This window comes from Phyllobates terribilis, unplaced genomic scaffold (genome assembly GCF_046119375.1).
Source record: "Phyllobates terribilis strain yellow unplaced genomic scaffold, ASM4611937v1 Scaffold_4__5_contigs__length_816908805, whole genome shotgun sequence".
Lineage (NCBI taxonomy): Eukaryota > Metazoa > Chordata > Amphibia > Anura > Dendrobatidae > Phyllobates > Phyllobates terribilis.
The window spans coordinates 226,107,542-226,132,933 of NW_027362764.1; the positions used below are offsets into that span (position 1 = coordinate 226,107,542).

The 25,392-nt window shown below is 42.5% G+C and overlaps 1 protein-coding gene across 5 annotated transcripts in view; it reads left to right on the forward strand.

Moving 5' to 3' along the window:
• The window catches only part of MYRIP (myosin VIIA and Rab interacting protein), a 938,202-nt gene extending 914,636 nt beyond the window's left edge, over nt 1-23,566 (forward strand). For 3 of the 5 annotated variants that reach the window (XM_073678116.1, XM_073678115.1, XM_073678118.1), the window contains 3 exons: nt 3,164-3,282; nt 4,343-4,384; nt 18,638-23,565. In XM_073678116.1, coding sequence (XP_073534217.1) covers nt 3,164-3,282; nt 4,343-4,384; nt 18,638-18,670 — 194 coding nt within the window. In that variant the 3' untranslated portion in view covers nt 18,671-23,565. Of the gene's footprint in view, nt 1-3,163; nt 3,283-4,342; nt 4,385-18,637 lie in introns of all 5 variants that reach the window. The other 2 variants (XM_073678119.1, XM_073678117.1) reach the window with 2 other exon arrangements.
• The last annotated feature ends 1,826 nt before the right edge of the window (nt 23,567-25,392 follow it).

The window sequence follows — 25,392 nt, forward strand, 5'->3', positions numbered from 1 at the left end:
GGCGTGATGGTAAGTATGGTTTAATTTAGAACAATAAAGGATTGTGTCTTTATTTCAATTAAAGGACTTTATTCTGGGTGTTTGTGTTTTTTTTAACTTTGACTATGGGGTTAGTAATGGGGGTGTCTTATAGACGCCTCTCCATTACTAACCTGGGCTTGATGTCAGCTGGCATTATAAGCTGACATCAACCCCAACCCTATTACCCCCTGCCACCGCACCAGGGCAGCGTGGAAGAGCGAGGCTAAGTGCCAGAATTGGCGCATCCTATGAATGCGCCATTTCTGGGGCGGCTGACGGCTGGTGTTTCTAGCCTGGGAGGGGGCCAATATTCATGGCTCCCTTCCTGGGCTATTAATATCAGCCCCCAGCTGTCTGCCTTGCCTTTGCTAGCTATTAAATTAGGGGGGACCCCACGTCATTTTTTTTGGGGGGTCCCCCATTTTAATAGCTAGTAAAGGCTATGTATTCAGCTGGGGGCTGATATTAGTAGCCTGGGAAGCTCCGTGGGTATTACCCCCTTCCCAGGCTTCAAACATCTGCCCCAGCTGTCTGCTTAACCTTGGCTAGAGCCTAAAATTAAGGGGAACCCCACGCCAATTTTTTTAATAATAAATCCTTTATTTTAATACTAAATGACAAGTACAGTAACCAACACTATCACTGTACTTCATATATATGTGACTGACATGTTTCTATCTATCTAATCTATGTGTGATGCTCTATCTTTCTGTTCTAAATTGTCGGGTACCGCTGCTGAATTGCCGGCCGGCTTTTTTAAAGAGACAGTGCATGAAAACACTATTATTTTTTTAAATAAATCCTTTACACTAAATGACAAGTACAGTAAGCAACACTATCACTGTACTTATTATATATGTGACTGACATGTTTCTATCTATCTAATCTATGTGTGAAGCTCTATTCTTTCTGTTCTAAATTGTCGGGTACAGATGCTGAATTGCCGGACGGCTTTTTTAAAGAGACGGTGCATGAAAACACTAATATTTTTTTTAATAAATCCTTTACACTAAATGACAAGTGCAGTAACCAACACTGTCACTGTGCTTCTTATATGTGTGACTGACATGTTTCTATCTATCTAATCTATGTGTGATGCTCTATTCCTTCTTGTCTAAATTGTCGGGTACCGGTGTATGCCGCTGCTGAATTTGCCGGCCGGCTTTTTTAAAGAGAGTGTCTTCTGAGCAGTTTGTCAGCTTTTGGACACCTTTGCAGGTGTTTTCTATGTGTTTCTATGTGTTTTTGTTTGCCTGCCATTGGTTTTAACGGTGTTCGACGGTGTTCTAAGGTGTTCGACGAACAGTTCGACGAACAGTTCCTCGAACATCCCGGTGTTCGACGAACCGAACCGAACCCGAACACTACGGGGGTGGCTCAACACTAGCAACGACCAAAAAAAGGTCCAGGACATTCTGCAGCAATCAGCGACCTCACAGCAGGGGCCTGATCGCTGCAAAGTGTCACACATAGCGACATCGCTGGTGAGGTCGCTGTTGCGTCACCAAAACCTTGACTCAGCAGCGATCTCGCTAGCGATCTCGCTATGTGAGACGGGGGCTTTATTTGTATAAGCCTGAATTTTGACACTTGAGTTGATATTTACTGCAACTTATTGTCTGTTATCTCTGGAGGACATCAACTCAGGGTCATGGAACAATGATGTTTGCTAATATGCTAATTACATATTGAACCAGGCCAGTTAGTTTGTTGATCTGCAGAGCAATGGAATTGATTAAATGCTCAAACAGTGAAACATGAGCCCCTGCCACCTTTGTGAATGATGAGAAACACCTTTCCAAAATCACAGCCAACAGAGACTCTTCAGTTTCAGAGTAACTCTTCAAAACAGCAGCTAGGACACATGGACACATGGGCACACTCCATATAGAGGGACATAGATTTGGATTCTACAGGATGCCAGCCTAAGGGGCCACGGCCCTGGCTGGTGGGATACAGATCTGCCCCATTGACTGTCACAGAACCCATGGATACATTTGGGGAAAACCAGGTTGGAAAAATGAGGTCACCTGGAACCCATGGATACGCTCAGAGAAAGCCAGGTTGGGACCCACCGGTCACCTGGTTCCATTAATATGTTCGGAGAAGCGAGGTTGGGGCTCTCGGGTCTCCTGGCCACGTACGTCAATGGACTGTCAGCCTCCTAAGCTTGCCGCTACCTCCTCTCTGTAGGTGTCCACCCAAAGCGGGGTGCCACTGGTTGAGGTAGTTGGCCCTGGAAGTCCCAAAGTCGCAGCTACTCTAATCCCGGTGAGCCAGCGGAAGGGTGAGACTCTGTAATTTGCACCTTCTTGGGTACTTGCTGGGACTGTTCTATATGTTATTGTTTGCTAGTGGTTCAATAAATTATTGCCACATTGTTTTACCCTCACCCTGTGTTATCTGAGTAGTATTAACCCCACTGGAGACCTCCGTGTCTCCGTAGAGCTGTTTCTTCAAGTTAAAGGGCTTTCAAGTGCATTTGTGTTTACATTGCTGTGTACTGCATGGTGAACTATTTTTCATAACATTTGTGCTTGGTATTGCAACACTGTCACATAGGGACAAAACTGCAATACCCCCACAGCTGCTATGAAGAGTATGGGATTGTGCATTACGAATCAGTGTTAACAAAGAAGAGGCTTGTCAATCACTGGGCCCATCATGGGAGTGCTGAGTTTGACCTCCACGGATAAAATATTGATGCCCAGTCTTATAAACCTTGAGAACCCCTTCAAACTAGCCATATCTGTAGATCTTAATTGCTGAAACCTCCCAACATAACTCATAAACTATTAGCATTAGACATCCTATAAAAGTGAAATTGTCTTCTCTAGATCTTCGTTTATCTTGAAATTTATATCAATGATTCTTTTACCACTTGTAGATATCTGTCCTACTTGCTGAAAAAAACATCTTCTATTGATCCTTATTGGCCACGTCACTCCTGTCCTTACACAACTGTGTGCCTTCTGCTTTTTATTCTCATCATTGCTACTTCATTCCTACAGCTACCTTAGTTTTAATCATAGAAGTATGAGAATATGTGATGATTATAAGGCTGTATTCAGATGTAAAATCCACATTGTGTTTGCAACATGGATATTGATTCTACTTTTTTTTTTTCAATTTTTGTGAATAGATGAAGAACCTGAACTTCCAATAGTGACGGCATTGAAGTCATGTAACAGAAACTTTGTACTGCAAGGATCTTTAACTCAAAGAACTAGAGAACGGAAGAGTTCGGTCAGGGAAGTTATGGTATGTTACCAATGTACAATATTCATTGGTTCATTCATGCTGAGCTTCATGATGTAATTAGATGTGCGGATTTTGGTTCGTCTATGAACCACTAACAAGTATCGATCAACTACACACAAGTCGTGCGGTGTCCTCATACAGTACCATGTAGAGTTGGTGAGAATCAATTAGCAGGATACAGGACTTCAATCACCTCAGTAATCTGTGGGCGATAAACAGGAGCCTGAGAACTTCCTTCTGCCTGACAACTTCTACAGCTATTCTTTTGATTACCCAGCCTGACGCAGTGTCACATGTGCTTTGTACCACAAAGCTGACGTTTCACTAGGCCGACTTTCCAAAACAACAGACGCAGATACCAGGAGGTAGGAGACAGTTCTCGGGGCTTTTATTAAGCAGCCAAAGTTTATTTACAAGACCAATGAGTGGCCTTTCAAATTGATTTGCACCAGCCTTGGTACCATTGCATCGACAGAACATCCCCTGTTTACAGAGGGCAATGTGCTGCCGATAACAATTATTTTTTTTGCTAGAATAAACAGATGACCTGAGTAACAAGCATTGTGCTGGTTCATCAGGTGATTGCTGGCATCTTTACACCGTTTATAATCAGGGACCAACATTCATATGAACACTCGATCAGCGATAATCTACAGGGGTAAATACACTATAAGTCACAAAAAAATTTGTTAGGCATAGTTTATCTTAAAGTTTTTGTCAGACCTAGGCTTATGATTACTAAAACATTCTAAATGTTAGCATTACAATAAACACTGTAAACTTTCCAAAAAGAGAGCGAAGATAATTTATGTCTTATTATATGCAGGATATTTTGTCAAAAAGATTTTCCTATAGTTTACAAATTATTTTCTATGGGCTCAGGGTGGAGAAATAAAAAAAATGTCTGTAATGAATTCCCATATCGGCACCATTCCTCTGCACATAAACAATGTCACATGGCTGCAGCCTTCATATTCAGTCCAATGTGAAGGCTGCAGTTTATCAGCGGCCTCTGAATTGCTGCAGCCATCATTTATTATTATGACATTGTTTATTCCAGGAGACCGGCGTGGACACAGTAGGCTGTCCGGGAGGTGGGAAGGTGAGTACAGTATTTCCTTTTATTCTCCACCCCAGGTCCATATACAATATGTTTTAAAGTAGGAGAAATTGCTTAAAGCTCTTTCACATTCCACCAAACATTCCTTCCCTAAAATAAGTCTTTCCATCCTAAGGATAAGATAGAAATGTCCACCTTTGAACACCTTTTGTGATTCGTAACCCAAGTAGGTTGAACATTTTGTGTTGATTATTCCTTTATGTTGGTTAGAGATTTGTTTTTCTGATACAGAACTCTAAATCCCCTCTGCGGAGTCATACACATGGTCATACAGTAGAAACAGAAATTCCTGTTTTAAACACCCCCTATCGCTGAGGTCCTACTGTAAGCATTTTTCTAAATATATGTTTTGTACAACACTGCAGCCTGGGAAAAATTGCCTTTATTTTTGTCTCACACCGTATGAAAATCCCCATTGAGGGATCTGATGGATGGGTCAGACTATTCTCAGAACCTTCAAAAGTGAAAATACGGTAATGCTGCTCCATTGCCGTGATTAATGTGGATGACGTCTCCTATGTCATCCACATCTTATGCATGCTTCCTTCACTCAAAGCCTGGCACATGCGCATTTCAAAATTTCACACTGCCCTATTCAGGGGTCTTAATGAGTTTTGTTATGTGTATGTGAGGAGCTTTGGATGAAAGAAGCAATCACAAGAGAGTCTGAGACGCTCAAGGTAACGGAGAGAATATTAATCCAAGCTCTTCACTTTCCTGCCACTGCAGGTTTAGCTTCTATTTCCTGCAGATGCCATGTACTGACAGCAGGAAGCACAGACCAGTATTTCTTGCTCAGTTAAAGAAGCCCTCCCATTAAGTTTTTTTTTCATTAAATATGTGTATATGTGCATGTACTCACATACCATTTCCTTCTCTAGGATCCAGCGCCATTCTGTTCCTCTTCTGAGTGACATCACTGCTCTTCAGACTATTTGGCTGATTCTATGCTCTATCCGCTTCTATTTATGAGCTGGAAGTAAGTCTCTTTTACAATGTAAGTCTATTTTGCCTCGTTCTGACACTCCATAAGCTTATATTGTCAAAGCCACTTCCAGGTCATACAGTGCTCCGGAGAGTCTACAGAGTGGTGATGTTACGGAGAAGTGTGAAGAGGCACTGGATCCTGGAGAAGGTGGCAGTAGGTGAGTATATTAAAACACACAATACATACATATATACACGTTTAGTGCTTCTTTAATAGTAATTATCGTTGCTTAACCCCTTTCACCTTCCTGGTCAAGGCAAATTTTACAATTCTGACCAGTGTCACTTTTTGTGGTAACTCTGGAATGCTTCAGTGTATCCCAGTGATACTGAGATTGTTTTTTTGTGACATATTGTAGTTTATCTTAGTGGTAAATTAAGGTTGATATTTTTTGCATTTATTTGGGAAAATATCGGAATGTTGGTGAAAATGACACACTTTTCAAACTTTTAATTTTTATGCCCTTAACCAGAGAGTTATGTCACACAAAATAATTAATAAATAACATTTACCACATGTCTACTTTACATCAGCATAATTTTTAAAACATATTTTTTTGGGGTTGGGAAGTTAAAAGGGTTAAAAGGGTTTAAAGCTTATCAGCAATTTCTCATTTTTCCAACAAAATTTACAAAACCAATTTTTTTAAGAAACCACATCACATTTGAAGTGACTTTGATGGGCCTATTTGACAGAAAATAACCAAAAGTGATTTTTAATAGCTGCACACCTCAAAGTGCTCAAAACCACATTTAATAGTTTATTAACCTTTCAGGTGCCTCACAGGCAATGTGGAATGAAAAAGAGAAACATTTTACTTTTTCACACAAAAATGTTGCTTTAGCCCTAAAGATGTTTGGTCAGCACCTTGAACCCCCAGGTGCTTCACAGAATTTTATAATGTTGAGTACCATTTGACTTTTGGAACGCAAAATTGGCTGGAATCAATAGCGGACGACATGTATTTGCAAAGCCCTTGATGTGCCTAAACAGTGGAAACCTCCCACAAGTGATCCCATTTTGGAAACTAGACCCCTCAAGGAATTTATCTAAAGATGTGGTGAGCACTTTGAACCTACAGGTGCTTCACAGAATTTCATAACGTTGAACTGTGAAAGTGAAAAAATATATTTTTCCCACAAAAATGTTGTTTCAGACTCCACAAATTGTTGTTTAATATCTCCTGAGTACACAGATACCCCATATGGTGTGGAAAACTACTGTTTGGGCACACTGCCGAGCTCTAAAACTAAGGATGCAATATTTTTGAGCGCAGACTTTGATGGAATTGTTTGCGAGAGCTATGTTGCATTTGCAGCACCTTTGAGGTGCCAAAACAGTAGAAACTTCCCACAAGTGACAACAGTTTGCAGTTGATTTAGGGGTGTATTTTACTAGTATAAGAATTTATAATGTGGTGCCATATGTACAGTAAGTTGTGCATAATACATCAGGACGGTATATGTAAATCATGCAGAGTACATCAAGTGGTGCAGGGTAAATCATAAATAAATTAGTAATCCATGAATGAGACTTTGAAGCAGTCTTTTATGCACCGGCCAGGTTTTTCAGTAGCATATGCCATATCGTCAAGTGGTGTTCTTTCTTATCCCCCTTTTGTAACACGCTCTGCACCTTTTCTGTGTTCTTCTCTTTCTTGCTGTTTGGGGGACCTCACTGGGAAAATGTTACCTTGGTACAATATAGGCACCTTCAGTTTTAGAGGTACTAAGGCCTGCCCCTTCCTAACCTTCAAATATTAGGGCCTTGATCACTACCTCTTGAAACTGTAGAAATGTGCCTGTATGGCCTGCACATCATCATAACACTTGATCACAGAGATCAACTTATCCCCATGTTCTTATTATACCCCAGGACACAGTCTGGTTTGTGGACCCGTGTAATTGTACCTCGTACAGCAGTGGGATGCTGCCATTTCCATGTATTGTGGCCAAGATAAGGACATCCCTCTTGTACTTATACTTAACCACCAGTATGTTATCACCACATTGGGCTCTGCTCTCACCATTTCTGAGCAGCTGCCTAATTAGTGACCTAGGGAGGCCTCTCTGGCTTTTGCGCACAGTACCTCATGCTTTGATAGCTCTGACAGAGAGGGATTTGAAGAGTGGGACACTGGTGTAGAAGTTATTTATGTAGATATGATAACTGTGATCCAGCAGTGGGTGCACCAAATCCCACACAATTTTCCCACTCACCCCCAGGACAGGGGGGCATTCAGGGTACATTTTGATTCCTTACTTGGCCCTCTTACTAGGCAAGTATTATCAGAATTTAAGCCGCCTCTTGAAGTGTGTTAGGGACTCAGCCATGCAGATGTCCCTTTGGGGAATGTACACCTCCGCAAATTTGTTGCTGAAGTAATCAATGACTGGCCGAACTTTGAAAAGTCGATCAAATTTGGGGTCATCTCGGAGTGAACATTGTACATTATCATTGGAATGCAAAAATTTGACAATGACCTCACAGCATGTCTGGGATATAGCCATGTGCAAAACTGGAGTGTTATATAAAATATCAGCACTCCAGTATTGCCGAAGTTCTGGCTTCTTCACTATCCCCATGTTAAGCACAAGGCCCCAAAACGTCATCATTTCTACTGCGTCTACAGGGGTCCAATTAGCAAATGATGAAGTAGGGTTTTGGGATAAAAGTTGTTGGGCGTATACATTTGTCTGTGCCACCATGAGATTAACAAAATCATCAGAGAAAAGACTTTGAAGTGTCTGGAGTGTCACATTGGTTTCCTTATCGGGCAACAAAGTTAGGAATCTGAGGCTCGTATTTTTCAAGGGGTGAGGTCCCCAGGGGGTCCCTAACTATGAGTGCTGGCTCATTGGCAGCCCTGGGGCTTCTATGTGGAGGTTCATTCTCTCTAGAGGAGATGGATGAGGATGAAAAATAGAGGAATGTGGCATCCTATCCCTCACTATCGGTGTTGGAGGCAAGAAAGGCATACACCTCTTTGGCTGAATACACTCTTTGGGGACGGCGGGACATTTTATTTTTTTTATTTTTCTAGGGAGTAGTGTGTGTGTGTGTGTCCTGTACTGTTTTCACGTGTATTGTGTAACAAATGTTTATTCAGGTGTTTGGTGTAAACTTTATTTATTAAATTAGAATAAAAGAGAAAAAGAAAGGAAGAGAAAGAGAAGAATAGAAAAGATGAGAATAAAAAAAAATGAAAAGAACATAAAAATTGTAAATGTACTGTGCAAACGTCAGTAAAGGCAATTACTGAATGTCCGCCTGCAAGTAACGCTAACTGTAATTCTATACAAAAAACAGTACTAAAATAATTACTGCAGTAAATTTCGGAAGCTACACTAAATAAAAACCGTAGTGAATGGATTTCAGTACAAAAAAAGTTACTGGATGGCACGCAACTGATGCTAACTAATTCTATGGATTATTAGAAAAAAACTGTAGTAAAATAATTACTGCAGTAAATTTCTGAAGCTACACTAAATAAAAACTGCAGTGAACAGATGTCAGTAAAAAAAAAATTGCTGGACGCATGCAACTACAGTTGTGCTCAAAAGTTTACATACCCCGGCCAAATTTTTCCTTTCTTGGCCTTGTTCAGGGAAGATGAATGATAACAAAAAACTTTTTCTCCGCTCATGGTTATTGGTTGGGTGAAGCCATTTATTGTCAAACTACTGTGTTTTCTTTTTTTAAATCTTATTGACAACAAAAAACATCCAAATGACCCTGATGAAAAGTTCACATACCTCAGTTCTTAATACTGTGTATTGCCCCCTCTAACATCAATGACAGCTTGAAGTCTTTTGTGGTAGTTGTGGATAAGGTTCTTTATTTTCTCAGATGGTAAAGCTGCCCATTCTTCTTGGCAAAAAGCCTCCAGTTCCTGTAAATTCCTGGGCTGTCTAGCATGAATGTTGCGCTTGAGATCTCACCAGAGTGGCTCAATGATATTGAGGTCAGGAGACTGAGATGGCCACTCCAGAACCTTCACTTTGTTCTGCTGTTGTCAGTGACAGGTCGACTTGGCGTTGTGTTTTGGATCGTTGTCATATTGGAACGTCCAAGTACCTCCCATGCGCAGCTTCTGGGCTGATGAGTGCAAATTTGCCACCAGTATTTGCTGATAACGTGCTGCATTCATCTTTCCTTCAACTTTTACCAAGTTTCCTGTGCCTTTGTAGCTCACACATCCCCAAAACATCAGCGATCCACTTCCGTGCTTTATTGTAGTAATGGTGTTCCTTTCATCATAGGCCTTGTTGACCTCTCTCCAAATGTAACATTTATGGTTGTGGCCAAAAAGTAAAATTTTGGTCTCATCACTCCAAATTACCTTGTTCCAGAAGTTTTGAGGCTTGTCTCTGTGATGTTTGGCATATTGTAGGTGAGATACTTTGTGGCATTTACGCAGTAATGGCTTTCTACTGGCGACTCGACCATGCAGCCCATTTTTCTTCAAGTGCCTCCTTATTGTGCATCTTGAAACAGCCACACCACTAGGTTTCAGAGATTCCTGAATTTCAGCTGATGTTATTTGTGGATTTTTCTTTGCATCCTGAACAATTTTCCTGGCAGCTGTGGCCAAATTTTTTGTTGGTCTACCTGACTGTGGTTTGGTTTTTACAGAGCCCCTGATTTTCCATTTGTTAATCACAGTTTGAATGCTGCTGACTGGCATTCTAAATTCCTTGGATATTTTTTGTATCCCTTTCCTGTGTTGTACAGTTCAACTACCTTTTTCCATAGATCAGTTGACAATTCTTTTGCTTTCTCCATGACTCACAATCCAGAAACATCAGTGGCTGGATGAAAGATGCAAGAGTCTGTCTGCATGCCAGAAACTCACTCAGCTTTTATGCACACACACCGACTACAAGCAAACAGGTCACAGGTGAGGATGTTACCTTTAGTAGCCATTCAAACCCATTTGTGTCAAATTCTGTGCATGTTATCAGGCCAAAATCACCAGCGTATGTGAACTTTTGATCAGGGTCAATTGGATGTTTTTGGTTGTCATTAAGATTTGAAAAGAGAAAACACAGTAGTTTGACAATAAATGGCTTCACCCAACCAATAACCATGAGTGGAGAAAATTTTTTTTTGTTATTCATATTCTCTGAAACATGGCCAAGAAGGGAAAAATTCTGCCAGGGTATGTAAACTTTTGAGCACAACTGTGTGTGTATATATATATATATATATATATATATATATATATATATAAAATATATATTTTTAGCAGAAATATATATACAGAAAACCCTGTATCCAATATAAGCCTAACAAAAGAAAGAGATATCGCCGCCAGTGTGTACACCGTAGTAAAATGTATATCCTGTAAAATACTATAATGGCGAAGATCCCACAAAGAAGATAATAATAATAGGTAATGGCAATTTCAAAATTCGAAAAATACATTGGTAATATAGTGTTTACCTTGCGACACGGTGTTATCGGCGTGGGAGAGACAAGAAGGGAGATGGAAGCGTGAATTTTGAAATTGCCATTACCTACGGTGCATGTGACATATGTTCATGTAGAAACGATTAATGTAACATGGTGGACGACATCACCTACTATCCTATAGGCTCTGATGCCCCCGTGCTTTTTGATTATTGAGTACCTTGTCCACTTTTACTACTCTAGTTAATATGAGATTTTATTGTTACCCATTTTGAATTTTTTATTCTGGATTCTGTGGATAGGATGCTCTATCAGGAAATACAATCCATAATCTTTCATATGCACTAAGGGGCTTTAACTCTGAACTCTAGAGTTGGATATTTGGGGCTAATACCTCATTAGTTATAGGCACAGTTAACTATCCTCTATGTTAGATTTGGATTATAGCTCCAAGCTTTATTTCAGCCGGTTGGTATGCGTTTACTTTGGGAGACCCAAGTGAGGGACTATGTCTCTTTTTCCAGATATCTTTTTAACACCTTCTGCTGGTCCTAATGATACTCCTCACCTGTAGCCACAAGTTGTGTTAATTATTGTATTTTTGTATTGCCACACTTTTTTGCTATTTTTGCATAATAAATATCTATTTTCATTAAGTATTCTTTCCCCTGTCTTCTTTGTGGGATCTTCGCCATTATAGTATTTTACTGGATATACATTTTACTACGGTGTAGACACTGGCGGCGATTTCTCTTTCTTTTGTTAGGTGTACTCTAAAAATTGTCTACTAAAATTGTGAAAATGCTCTAAATTAGTTTTACTAGGCAGACGTAAGTAAATACAATTACTGAGTGCCCACAACTGACACAAGCTGTAATTCTACGTTTTAGTAAAAAAATACTGAAGTATAAGCTAATTACTACAGTAGATTTTTAATACAGATTATGCTGTCCCTTAAGGTTGCATACAGAGAGGCACAGAGGTGGTGCAAATACAGTAATGACAACGTGACAGGAAAAAAAGGTCCTGGCCCAAAATTGAGCATGGATGCTGATCAGTGATGTGCGTCACTGATTAGTGCTCAGCGACCGTAGGATGGGAGTGGTAGAAATTTTAAAAAAATTATGCACAAATGCTGATCAGTGGACTTGCTGATCAGCGCGCAGTGGCAGCAGAGCACACACAGATGAACATTGGGGTGTTAGGGGGGAATTATGGATGGGGAGGGAGAATTAGGGATCAGGGCCTGGATCAATGGACAGGGATCAAGTCTGCATCTTCAGTCTTCAGCTGTGAAACAGCAAAGCAACAACAGCAAGCAAAAATAATAAAATAAACAGATTCTTGTGGTAAAACCACAAGTTCCAGCAGGCTGATCCTCACAGCAGTCAGTGACCAGCAGATGACCTGGTGATGCTGGAAATTCATTGGATGGTCGCTTTATTGCGACTATTAAGAAGATCGCAGGTACAGGGCGCGGGTGTGGAGGTCTAGAACATGATGCGTGATTGGTGATGACTAGTGTTGAGCGAGCATGCTCGACACTGCTCGTTACTCGCCTGAGCATCACGCTACTCGGGATGTTTGGCGAGCACCGAGCATGTCCGGGTTACTCGGGCGGGAGCTCGGGTCTCCGCCCTGCACATTTGGCGCTCTTTACCGAGCCAATGAACATGCAGGGATTGCCAGCCAGTCACTGTAATGCCGCAGCCATGTTGTTTGTGGGCATTACAGTGATTGGGTGGCCGCACAGCGTCACCTCGAGTATTTAAAACCGGGCGCCGCCATCTTGGACACAGTTGCTCTGGATCAGAAGGTGTAGGGAGCATGTTGCTGAGTTAGGGAGAGATATATAGTGCGAAATAGATAGTGTAGGGTCTCTAAAGCCTGCCAAATCAAACAAACAGTCCTTCTCAGGACTAATATCGATCCCAGATATCAGGCAGGCAGGCAGGCTGTATAGGAGACGCAGTGGTTATACCAGCAAACGCTGCATTACAGTCCTGTATGCTCCTGTTGGTCAAATTGTCCATATCCCAGAGCTTTGAACGAAAGCGCAAATTCGCAGCCAAAGCCCCACAGGCCACAGTCCTAAATTCGCACATTCCACGACTGCTTGCATTGGAAATGCTGCCTTTTAGGCTGGTGGAGACGGAATCCTTCGCAACCTTATGGCGGTTGCCATCCCTCGGTACTCGGTCCCCAGCCGACACTATTTTGCCCGTTGTGCCATCCCCGCACTACACAAGCACGTGTCCCAAAACATCTGCCGTGCCCACAACAACACAGTTACTGGGAGAGTCCACCTGACAACGGACACGTGGACAAGTGCTTGTGGCTAGGGACGGTACAAATCCCTGATGGCACACTGGGTAAACATAGTGGAAGCCGGGACCCAGTCGGACCTTGGGACGGAACACATCCTCCCTACACCGAGGATTGCGGGCCCTATGTCAGTCAGAGTTGTCCCCACAGTGTACAGCTCCTTCGCATCATCCTCCTCCTCATGTTCAGCCTCCATCTCTGATATCACCACATGAGTTACAAGCTGGAAGCACTGCAGTACTGCCTCAGGCAAGCGGCAACAGGTGCTGAAACTCATAAGCTTAGGTGATAAACCTCACACTGCTTGTGAGTTGTGGACAGCTGTGAAAGAGCAGGCAGATCTGTGGCTGAGACCGCTGAATCTACATCCAGGCATGGTCGTGTGTGACAATGGCCGTAACCTGGTGGCAGCTTTGAGGCGAGGCGAGATCACACACGTACCATGCCTGGCTCATGTGCTTAACCATGTGGTTCAGCGGTTTCTTAAATCGTACCCCGAGTTGCCAGATCTGCTCATCACAGTACGCCGCCTGTCAGCTCATTTTCGGAAGTCGGCTACAGCTTCCGCCGCCCTTGCTGTGTTGCAGCAGCGTTTGCAGATTCCGGGACACCGACTGGTGTGTGATGTCCCCACACGTTGGAACTCTACCCTCCACATGTTGCAAAGGATTTGTGAGCAGAAGAGAGCAGTTGTGGAGTACCAGCTGCAACAAGGCCGTTGATATTCAGGTCAGACTCCACACATAAAACCTCAGGAGTGGACCTGGATGTCTGACATATGTACCATCCTGACAAACTTTGAGGAGTCCACCAAGATGGTGAGTGGCGATGACGCCATCATTTAGCATCAGCATCCCACTTGTCTGTCTTTTGCAACGCTCTCTGCAGAGAATTAAAGAGGAAGCATTGCAGCCAGAGTATGATGAGATGGATCAAGCACCCATAATGGGCAATTACACACAGCCCAGCCTCATCTCATCCCAACGTGCATTGGGGGACAATGATGGAGAGGAGGAGGAGGAGGAGGAAGAACAGGAGCTGATATCATGCGCTGTAGACGGTAGTACCTGTGGAACTGTCATACAGTCGGTTCAGCGAGGGTGGCCTGAGGACAGGGGGGGATGAGGAGGAGGAGGAGAGCATGGTCAGTCGTCATCTTGGTGAGGACACGGAAGTCTTACCCGTTACCAGTCTGGCACTCATGGCTGACTTTATGTTACATTGCCTTAACCGTGACCCTCGTGTTGTCAAAATGTTGGGTGACAGTCATTACTGGTTGGTGACACTTTTAGACCCCCACTACAAGTAGAACTTTCACTCTCTTATTCCTGAGGTGGAGAGGTCTACAAAAATGGGGTAGTACCAGAAGGCCCTTGCTGCAGAACTGTTAAAAAAATTCCTCTCTGAACACGCAAGCGGCAGAGGTCACAGTTCATTGCCCAACCAAGGCGTACAGGCGAGAGAGATGCAACTCCAATCCATCAGAGGCAGGGAACACTGTCAACGTTCTGGGACAGGTTTCTGAGACACGCCCAGCTTACAGGCCCTGAGGCGCAGGGTACTCTCACAAGGAGTGGAACGTTTCAAAATATGGTGAGGGAGTACCTTGCCGACCGTACCAGAATCCTCCGTGATTCCTCTGTGCCTTTTAAATTTTGCGTATCCAAGCTGGACACTTGGAATGAACTCGCTCTGAACGCCTTGGAGGTCCAGGCCTGCCCTGCCGCTAGTGTGTTATCGGAGCGTGTTTTTAGTGCCGCTGGGGGAATTATAACAGATAAACGCACTCGCCTGTCAACTGACAATGCTGACAAGCTGACCCTTATCAAAATGAACAAGGGCTGGATTGGGCCAGACTTCTCATCACCACCAAATGACAGCAGAGTAACATAAAGTCAAATCCACTGTGTTATTTCGGGAGGTGTATTCCCATGCACCGCTTCACACCCACACATGGGTATACGCTTCCTCATTTCGGCTGTATTTTGCTCTTCTCCTTATCCTCAGCCTCTACCACCACTATACCACCAAGGTGACCTTTGTCCGTGTTGCCAGCATTGCAAGTTCCTCCGTCCTAATTTTTGGCAGCTTTTGCTTGGAAGGCATAGGCAAAGACTTTGGGAGACCCACTCCCCAATAATGGGAATAATGTTTTTAAGATGCTGTACTGCATGGCTTTTCCAAGGGACATTTAAATCGTCTTGTTAAGCTACTGCAACCTCCACGTCTCTTCCAAGGGGCATTAAAACCGTCGTGTTAAGCTACTGCAACCTCCACATCTCTTGCAAGGGGCATTAAAACCGTCTTGTTAAGCTACTGCGACCTCCACCACTTTTCCCAGGAGCATTGATATTGTCTTTTTATTCCACTGTGACCTCCATGTCTCTTCCCAGGGGCATTAAAACCATCTTGTTAAGCTACTGCGACCTCCACCACTTTTCCCAGGGGCATTGATATTGTCTTTTTATTCCACTGCGACCTCCACGTCTCTTCCAAGGGGCATTAAAACTGTCTTTTTAAGCTACTGCGACCTCCACCACTTTTCCCAGGGGCATTGATATTATCTTTTTATTCCACTGCGACCTCCACAACTCTTCCAAGGGGCTTTAAAACCGTCTTGTTAAACTACTGTGGCCTCCACGTCTCTTCCATGGGGCAGTAAAACCGTCTTGTTAAGCTACTGCGACCTCCACCATTTTTCCCAGGGGCATTGATATTGTCTTTTTATTCCACTGCGACCTCCACGTCTCTTCCAAGGGGCATTAAAACCGTCTTGTTAAGCTACTGCGACCTCCACGTCCCTTCCAAGGGGCATTAAAACTATCTTGATAAGCTACTGTGACCACCACGTCTCTTCCAAGGGGCATTAAAACCGTCTTGTTAAGCTACTGCGACCTCCACCACTTTTCTAAGGGGCATTAAAACCGTCTTGTTAAGCTACTGCGACCTCCACGTCTCTTTCAGGGGGCATTAAAACCATCTTGTTAAGCTACTGCGACCTCCACCACTTTTCCCAGGAGAATTGATATTGTCTTTTTATTCCACTGCGACCTCCACGTCACTTCCAAGGGGCATTAAAACCATCTTGTTAAGCTACTGCGACCTCCACCACTTTTCCAAGGGGCATTAAAACCGTCTTGTTAAGCTACTGCGACCTCCACATCTCTTCCAAGGGGCATTAAAACCGTCTTGTTAAGCTACTGCGACCTCCACCACTTTTCCCAGGGGCATTGATATTGTCTTTTTATTCCACTGCGACCTCCACGTTTCTTCCAAGGGGCTTTAAAACCGTCTTGTTAAGCTACTGCGACCTCCACCACTTTTGCCAGGGGCATTGATATTGTCTTTTTATTCCACTGCGACCTCCACCACTCTTCCAAGGGGCATTAAAACCGTCTTGTTAAGCTACTGTGACCTCCACGTCTCTTCCAAGGGGCATTAAAACCGTCTTGTTAAGCTACTGCGACCTCCACGTCTCTTCCAGGGGCATTAAAACCGTCTTGTTAAGCTACTGCAACTTTCTCGTCTCTTCCAAGAGGCATTAAAACCGTCTTGTTAAGCTACTGCAACCTCCACGTCTCTTCCAAGGGGCATTAAAACCATCTTGTTAAGCTACTGCGACCTCCACCATTCTTCCAACGGGCATTGCATTTCCTCCTAATTTTAGTCAGCTTTTGCTTTTCAATGCATAGCCGAACACTAAGGGAGACCAACTCCCCAATAATGGGTAGAAGGTTTTTAGTATGCTGTAATCCACGTCTGTTTCAAGGGGCATTGCAGTTCCTCATAATTTTTGGAAAGCCTTCCATTCACTGCTTAGGCCAACAGTGCACAGGAGACCCAGTTGCTATAAATAGAAAAAACGGTTTAGTTAAGGCCCTCTGACCTCCATGTCACTTCCAAGGGGCATTGGAGTGCCTCGAAATTTTTGTTAGGCATTGCACTCACTGCATGCCCTATAACTTTGTAGCCGAACCGCTCATTTTGGTACAGAAACATATCTTACAAGACATGTGTGGTTGACTGGCCTGATATTGATGTGAATGGTCCCTGTTCCTCCTTCTCTTTCTCCTTTGCCACCACCTCATCCATCAATCATCACCTGAAGCTTTGTTTTAACTGGAGTCATAGAACTGGGATAGTAGCAGGAAAACATCCAGCAATCCTTGGAGGAGGTAGGATATGCGCCAAAAGGCTGACCACCTCAGGCCTAGCCGCTACTACATACATGCGCTTGCATTCCAAGAAAACAAAGCAGACGCTAACTTCTATCATCATCATCATGCTCCTCATCTTGGCACTCTCAACTTCCCTGATGGAGAAGCCAGGGCCCACTGGAGGAGTCTGGTTCTCTGGTGGGCTCGTCCAATGCTGCCTTAAAGCAGGTCAGGCTAAGAAAAGTGTGGGGGAAGTTTCAAGGAGAAATGGGGGCGGCTGGGGACCGTTTATGAACACCCGGCCGCCCCCAGGCGACTGGGGACCATCTGTGGACACCCGGCCGCGGGGCGGCTGGGGACCGAGTATGGACACCCGTCCGCCCCCTGGTGGCTGGGGACCGAGCGTGGACACCCGGCCGCCGGGCGGCTGGGGACTGAGTATGGATACCTCGCTGCTGAAGCAGCCATGAGGTAGTGGCCAGCTTCGGCCTCCTCCAAACTAAAAGGCCCCATTTCAAGTGCAAGCTAGCAGTATGGTATTGAAGCCTGGGGGTGGGTGGGTGGCAGAATGCACACTTACACTTGCATTCCAAGAAAACAAAGCGGATGCTAACTTCTATCATCATCATCATGCTCCTCACCTTGGCACTCTCAACTCCCCTGATGGAGAAGCCAGGGCCCACCGGAGGAGTCTGGTTCTCTGGTGGGCTCATCCAATGCTGCCCTAAAGCAGGCCAGGCTAAGAAAAGTGTGGGGGAAGTTTCAAGGAGAAATAGGGGTGGCTGGGGACCGTTTATGGACACCCGGCCGCCCCCAGGGTGGGTGGCAGGCTGCATACTTGCGCTTGCATTGCAAGGAATGGGGGAGGTACAATTGAACACTGCCCTGGGACAAGGACTTGCACGGGAATAGTTGCAAGTCTGCATCTTCTGATGCGGAAAGGATCACTTCTGATGGGCACACTTTTAGGCAGTGACCTGGGTATCAGAGATGCTTCCAGGGATCTTCCCCATGCTGTTTCCATGTCTTTTCAGCACTGTATGCATGTGTCACACAGCACATGGCCAGATAAGATTGTAAAATGTTAAAATGACATTTCCCGGTAAATGCATTTGTCACGGTTGAAAGCAATACAAAAGTGCAAAAACGCATAAAAAATGCTACTTGTGAACATAGCCCATGGTGTGCAGGAGTATTTTTGGTTTTGGTTATTTATTTTACCTTATACACAAGTCTTTACCCTGGAAAGGAAGTTCCTTAGCATATTTCATAGGAAAACCATTTCAGTATTTTCTGTTAAAACTCAGTTAAACACCATAAAATTCATAAATATGTGTTTTTCTAATGTTTCAGGAACCCACTAAAGGATCTACTGAAATGTATTAGCATATTTCTACTGCCAAAAAAGTATAATGCCTAAGGCGTACACAAGCGTGCCTTTCTTTGACAGCCATTTTGCTCTCCATAAGAAAATGGAATCTTCTGTGATGTTACAACGGATCCTTGTGTGATGTAACAACGCCTTCGTTTCCTGGCTTTGTCCAGATACCTCACCAGGAATGGTCAACATTATGGTCTGCTAAGTGGAACTCTGCCTTAAGTTGTTTGGAGACACCAGAAAAAGGTTATTGAGTTTCAAGAAAGGCTCTGTGTTTTATTATGCACTTTTTTATTTCCGTCTTGGTACAGTAATGTGCTAAAAAAATCTGTTTTGTATCTTAAGTTTTGATGTGTTCATACAGTACGCCAAATGAAATGTGAGAGCAAATGTTTTGTTGTAGAAGTATATTTCAAAATGTGTCGGACAAGTCTTATATTATTACCATGCTATTTTCTACTTTACTTTACTTAAAAAAGCAATTTGCATTGTAAACTTAACTTAAATTATTTGGTCCCATAATTCATCTTTTTAGTAATTGTCCCTAATACTTGTTAATATTAACAGAAAATAAATCAAATTAATTAGACTATTGTAAGTAGTAAAATAAATACAACCCCAATATCCTGCAGCGCAGTGGCACCGTTCAAGCGATGTTAGCACTACTTTTCCCTTTGGATGACATGATATTATTGGGTCATGTGACCACTGCAGTCAATGAGACTCCGCTGACTGGCTGCATCCTTTACTATTTTGGCAGAGTGGACGTCTGCTGTGATGAAATATTAATGAGCTGCAGTTGGTCAGCAACTGCTGATTGGCTTCAGTGGTCACGTGACACAACAATGTCAGGTCATCCACCGGGTACAGTAGTGCCAACAACCCTTTAAGCTTTATTCTTCTATATTACATTATTAGAGAAACATAGGAGCTTAATCATACTGCATGTTGCAATGGATAACAGATTAATATATTTTAAGACCATACATGGCGCGTAAACAAAATATTTGAGAATTTGTTCACAGCACCTGCTTGTTTTCATATCGTAACCACCACAAGACAGAAATTGTGATCTGTTTGCTTGTGGTAGCTCAAATTTCCTATTTTCATAGATAACACTCAGTGTCAAATAACACCTAATAAATATTATATGTGGTGATAAAATTAACATGTTCATAACACCCACTTGCATGTGATGATTAAGACTTAGGCCCTGATTCAACAAAGCAATTTTGCCAGAATTCTGGGGTGAATTGCTTTGAAAAGATACCAAAGCTCATCTACACTGCTCACATAAATAAAGGGAACACTCAAATAACACATCCTAGATCTGAATGAATGAAATATTCTCATTGAATACTTTGTTCTGTACAAAGTTGAATGTGCTGACAACAAAATCACACAAAAATCATCAATGGAAATCAAATTTATTAACCAATGGAGGCCTGGATTTGGAGTCACCCCCAAAATTAAAGTGGAAAAACACACTACAGGCTGATCCAACTTTGATGTAATGTCCTTAAAACAAGTCAAAATGAGGCTCAGTATTGTGTGTGGCCTCCACATGCCTGTATGACCTCCCTACAACGCCTGGGCATGCTTCTGATGAGGTTGCGGATGGTCTCCTGTGGGATCTCCTCCCAGACCTGGACTAAAGCATCCGCCAACTCCTGGACAGTCTGTGGTGCAACGTGATGTTGGTGGATGGAACGAGACATGGTGTCCCAGATGTGCTCAATCGGATTCAGGTCTGGGGAACGGGTGGGCCAGTCCATAGCTTCAATGCCTTCATCTTGCAGGAACTGCTGACACACTCTAGCCACATGAGGTCTGGCATTGTCCTGCATTAGGAGGAACCCAGGGCCAACCTCACCAGCATATGGTCTCACAAGGGGTCTGGGGATCTCATCTCGGTACCTAATGGCAGTCAGGCTACCTATGGCGAGCACATGGAGGGCTGTGCGGCTCTCCAAAGAAATGCCACTCCAAACCATTACTGACCCACTGCCAAACCGGCCATGTTGAAGGATGTTGCAGGCAGCAGATTGCTCTCCACGGCGTCTCCAGACTCTGTCACGTCTGTCTCATGTGCTCAGTGTGAACCTGCTTTCATCTGTGAAGAGCACAGGGCGCCAGTGGCAACTTTGCCAATCCTGGTGTTCTGTGGCCAATGCCAAGTGTCCTGCACGGCCCTCATACCACCCTTATGGAGTCGGTTTCTAACCGTTTGTGCAGACACATGCACATTTGTGGCCTGCTGGAGGTCATTTTGCAGGGCTCTGGCAGTGCTCCTTCTGTTCCTCCTTGCACAAAGGCGGAGGTAGCGGTCCTGCTGCTGGGTTGTTGCCCTCCTTCGGCCCCCTCTACGTCTCCTGGTGTACTGGTCTGTCTCCTGGTAGCGCCTCCAGCCTCTGGACACTACACTGACAGACACAGCAAACCTTCTTGCCACAGCTCGCATTGATGTGCCATCCTGGATGAGCTGCACTACCTGAGCAACTTCTGTGGGTTGTAGAGTCCGTCTCATGCTGCCACGAGTGTGAAGGCACAACCAACATTCAAAAGTGACCAAAACATCAGCCAGAAAGCATTGGTACTGAGATGTGGTCTGTGGTCCCCACCTGCAGAACCACTCCTTTATTGAGGGTGTCTTGATAATTGCCAATAATTTCCATCTATTGTCTATTCCATTTGCACAACAGCATGTGAAATTGATTGTCAATCAGTGTTGCTTCCTAAGTGGACAGTTTGATTTCACAGAAGTTTGATTTACTTGGAGTTATAGTCTGTTGTTTAAGTGTTCCCTTTATTATTTTGAGCAGTGTAATTCGTGATGAGATGTGGCGTTACTTACTCCAGAAATCTGATTTCTGGAGAGGCACACGGCAACTTACGCCACTTGTCAGACACACCTGATTCATGAGTAGGCGTGCATTTATGAATCAGCGGTGTCTGACTCCTTCACGGCAACTCATCAAGACCAGCTAAATGAATCTAGCCAGTCTTGAGTATATTTTACAAGTATATTACAAGGATTGTGCAGCTTTTCCCTCCTGCCTTATTTGTAATCAGATATCAAGAGACTCTGCTGTATACTGGGCAGGACAGTTGCTGAAGAAAACAATTGTGACACCAAGCAAGTATTGTGCACATGTCCTATTAAAATATTTGCCGGGCGATAAATAGTTGCCTCAGCGATCCAGCAGAATCTATCTATGCCTGATGTCCATCAAAGGAAAACATGGAGAGGATCGCGCCTCATGTAATATGCTTGGGTTTAGAAACTTTTATCCTTCTGAGGTTAACAAGGGTCTGCTCAAATACATAAGCTATATAATCACAAGTATCCCACACATGAGGAAGGAAGGGGGTTTTGTTGCTGATGCCTGGCGTGCAGGATTCACAGACCTGAAGGGATGGAGGTTCACTACTAGAGCCCGTAGTATTTTGGTATGGAGAACAAAAACACATTGAGGTTGTTACTGGAAAGTGAATGTTTTCGTTGAGAGCAGATTGAAAGTTCATTGAAGAGACAACATTTTCCTTTATTTGGAGTATCAGTGACGTGTTTTGGGGTGTAGTTCTCCTTCATTAGACTCTATATATCTAAAGTCTGTTGAAGAGGAGAGGACTATTGAGTTAAGTATTTTCATATATTTGAAGTTTCATTTAGAAGACAATTATTTGACTGCTCAGTCGTCTCTTTAATGAACCTGCTGTGCATTCACGTACCAAGCAGCACCATCAAGGTGTTTTTTTTCTTCTCTCCATAACATAGTACTACTGATCTCAGATCGGGCAGGAAAAAGACCCCGCATAACCTCTTTAAAATGATCAATTAAAAGAGAAAGGTCTAAAGTTCAACACTTTTTAACATGAAATTGGAAGCGGTCCTGTCTGGTGGAGGAGATTTTTGATAAAATATGCACTTACTGAAATCTCATATTTAAGTCACATAGGACTGTTACCAGTATGAAATGGAGCGCTACTATTAGAAGGTTTCGTGGGTGTCCTATGGCCAATGTGAGGATATTGGATAGGTGGTATAACTGCCTATTGGTATAAGCAAAGAAGAATATTTTGGGGCCAATGTAAAAAAAAAGTTAGACAATCATGATAATTTTCTATTTACGTGATCATACCATTTATGAGCATGATGTGGAACCAATGTTATAAATAGAGCATTTCCATTCGCCCTAATATGCCCGGAATCCCACTAAAGCATACACATACCACCATGTTCTCTCGCCTATTTGGATATTTAAGGACAGGAGTTTCAATGATGCCAACGTTTCTGGTTGCTATCATTTTTATGTGTGATTGAGAAGTTATTTATCTTATCTGAATGGAATTTGATTGCCTAACGCATTTTGCCCTTTGTTACAATGTTGCTGTAGAATGGCTCACATAAAAGCATGTAATGAAGCTACTGTAGTGTACTAATGTTACATTTTCAGAAAAGAAACTATATACTGTGTAAGCACTGCAAAAAAACTCATCCGTTTATGAAAAGAATTTATTTGTGCCAAATGCGTGTAAAAAGAGTTTACTGTTCAAACACAGGTATTATATCACCCGAAGAATTATTTTGCCATTAAGTGATTCTTTTTTTGTTTTAATATTTATATCAAGATTAATTTTTTTACAAATGAAAGTATTTTAAAGGTTATATAGAGTAAGAATATATGGTAAAATCTAATCAATTTGAAAAAAATCTAAGTAAGTGTGCTTTCATGTCACCTGTAGAGTCTGTTTAGGATGAGATAAGAAATGTGAACATTATGAAAAAGGCTGGTTAAAAGAAACTGATGTAATTAAATGCATGTCAGTCTAAATTATTATTGACAAAAAAATTAAAAAGCTTGATTAAAAATGAAAACTTCAGAAAGATAAAAATTTACATCAATAAATATGTGTCTGTATATTTATTTCATGAATGTATTATGTAGATAAAGCATGGAAAGAATGGGTCTGGAATTTATGTATGCTTTGTAGGGGACCAACAGTTTGCACTAAACAACTGCCGATCAATAAACCTTTACACAGGCAGACAATTGCAGTTAAAAAAAACCAATGACTTTTTTTGCTGATAATCCCGCAGAATTATGGGAAAAAGCTACTGTTTTGAATGAGGAGTCAAAACCATAAGGTTTTCCCACGTAATTGTAGAGAACGACATCAATAACACATTTAGTAACATAAATAATTAAAGATAATAAGAGATGACATCAGAACGCAATAGTCATACATGTTATTTGCAGAAGTTTATATACATATTAACATCACTTCTGCGTTATAAAGGAGGTGACACATAAACAAGTTGTGCACATTGTTAATGGGTTAATAGAAGCAACAGAATCATGCTTACAAAGAAAAATAAACTTTAGTGGTGATGACTATTTTGAGATACCATAGGCAATTTCTTACCTATTTGTACAATTTGTGGCCTTCATTTAATGATGTCCTTCAACTCACAATTGTATCTTTTGTGACTGAAGGAAATGTATGAAAACGCATATATTAAGGAACATTTCCAGCGTATGTTGTATTTTACCACCCATTCTACTGCTTTTTATTCTAACCATGGAGAAGCTATGAAGGTGTCTATTAATATTGAAATAAAGTCCAGAGCGTTAGCGTATAGTATGTAATCCAGAATGTCCATTGGTTGCTGCACATCTCGTATCTTCAGCATAGACAATTGCCTTCAGATGACCCCAAAGATAAAAGTCTAAGGGGGTCAGATCGGGAGACCTTGGTGGCCATTCAACTGGCCCACAACGACCAATCCCCTTTCCAGGAAACTGTTCATGTAGGAATGCTCGGACCTGACACCCATAATGTAGTGGTGCACCATCTTGTTGGAAAAACTCATTGAATGTGCCATCCTCAATGCATAAAGAGGGCAACACATCATCATGTAGCAATTTCAGATATCCAGTGGCATTGAGGTTTCCATTGATGAAGAATGGCCCCACTATCTTTGCACTCATATACCATACCATACCATCAAGATACGAGATGTGCAGCATCTGAAACAACGGATACTGGAAGCCTGTGCTAGCATTTATTCTGCGGTGTTGCTATCAGTGGGTCAAGAGTGGGAGAAGAGGGTTGCATTGACAATCCAACACAATGGACAGCACTTTGAACACATTTTATAAGTGGTGATAAACTTGTAAAAAACTCATGAAAGAATAAAGTTACATTAAAACCAAGCACACCATAGTTTTTCTTATGAAATTCTCAATAGGTTTGATGTGTCACATGACCTTCTTCCTATTGAAAAAAATAAAGTTGGATCCAAAATGGCCGACTTCAAAATGGCCACCATGGTCACCACCTATCTGGAAAAGTTTTCCCCCTCCCATATACTAATGTGCCACAAACAGGAAGTTGATATCACCAACCATTCCCATTTAGTTTAGGTGTATCCATATAAACCTCCCACCCTGTAGAATCTATACAATAATTTTTTCTACCAAACTGATTGCAAATGGTAGCCAGTATTTCAATATTTAAGCAAGAAGAGACATTGCTCATTTGTCTACTGCTTGTTTGCATATATTCCCATGTACTGTATCTTTGGCTGCCATGTGATTTGTGGCGAATAATAGTAACAATGGGAAAAGCAAGAGCAAAATGGAAGGTAACCATCATGACTTAAATGGATAAGGCAATGTTTAATGGAAAAGGCAAAGTGAGGTTTTAAGCAGTTGTCACCAGCTTT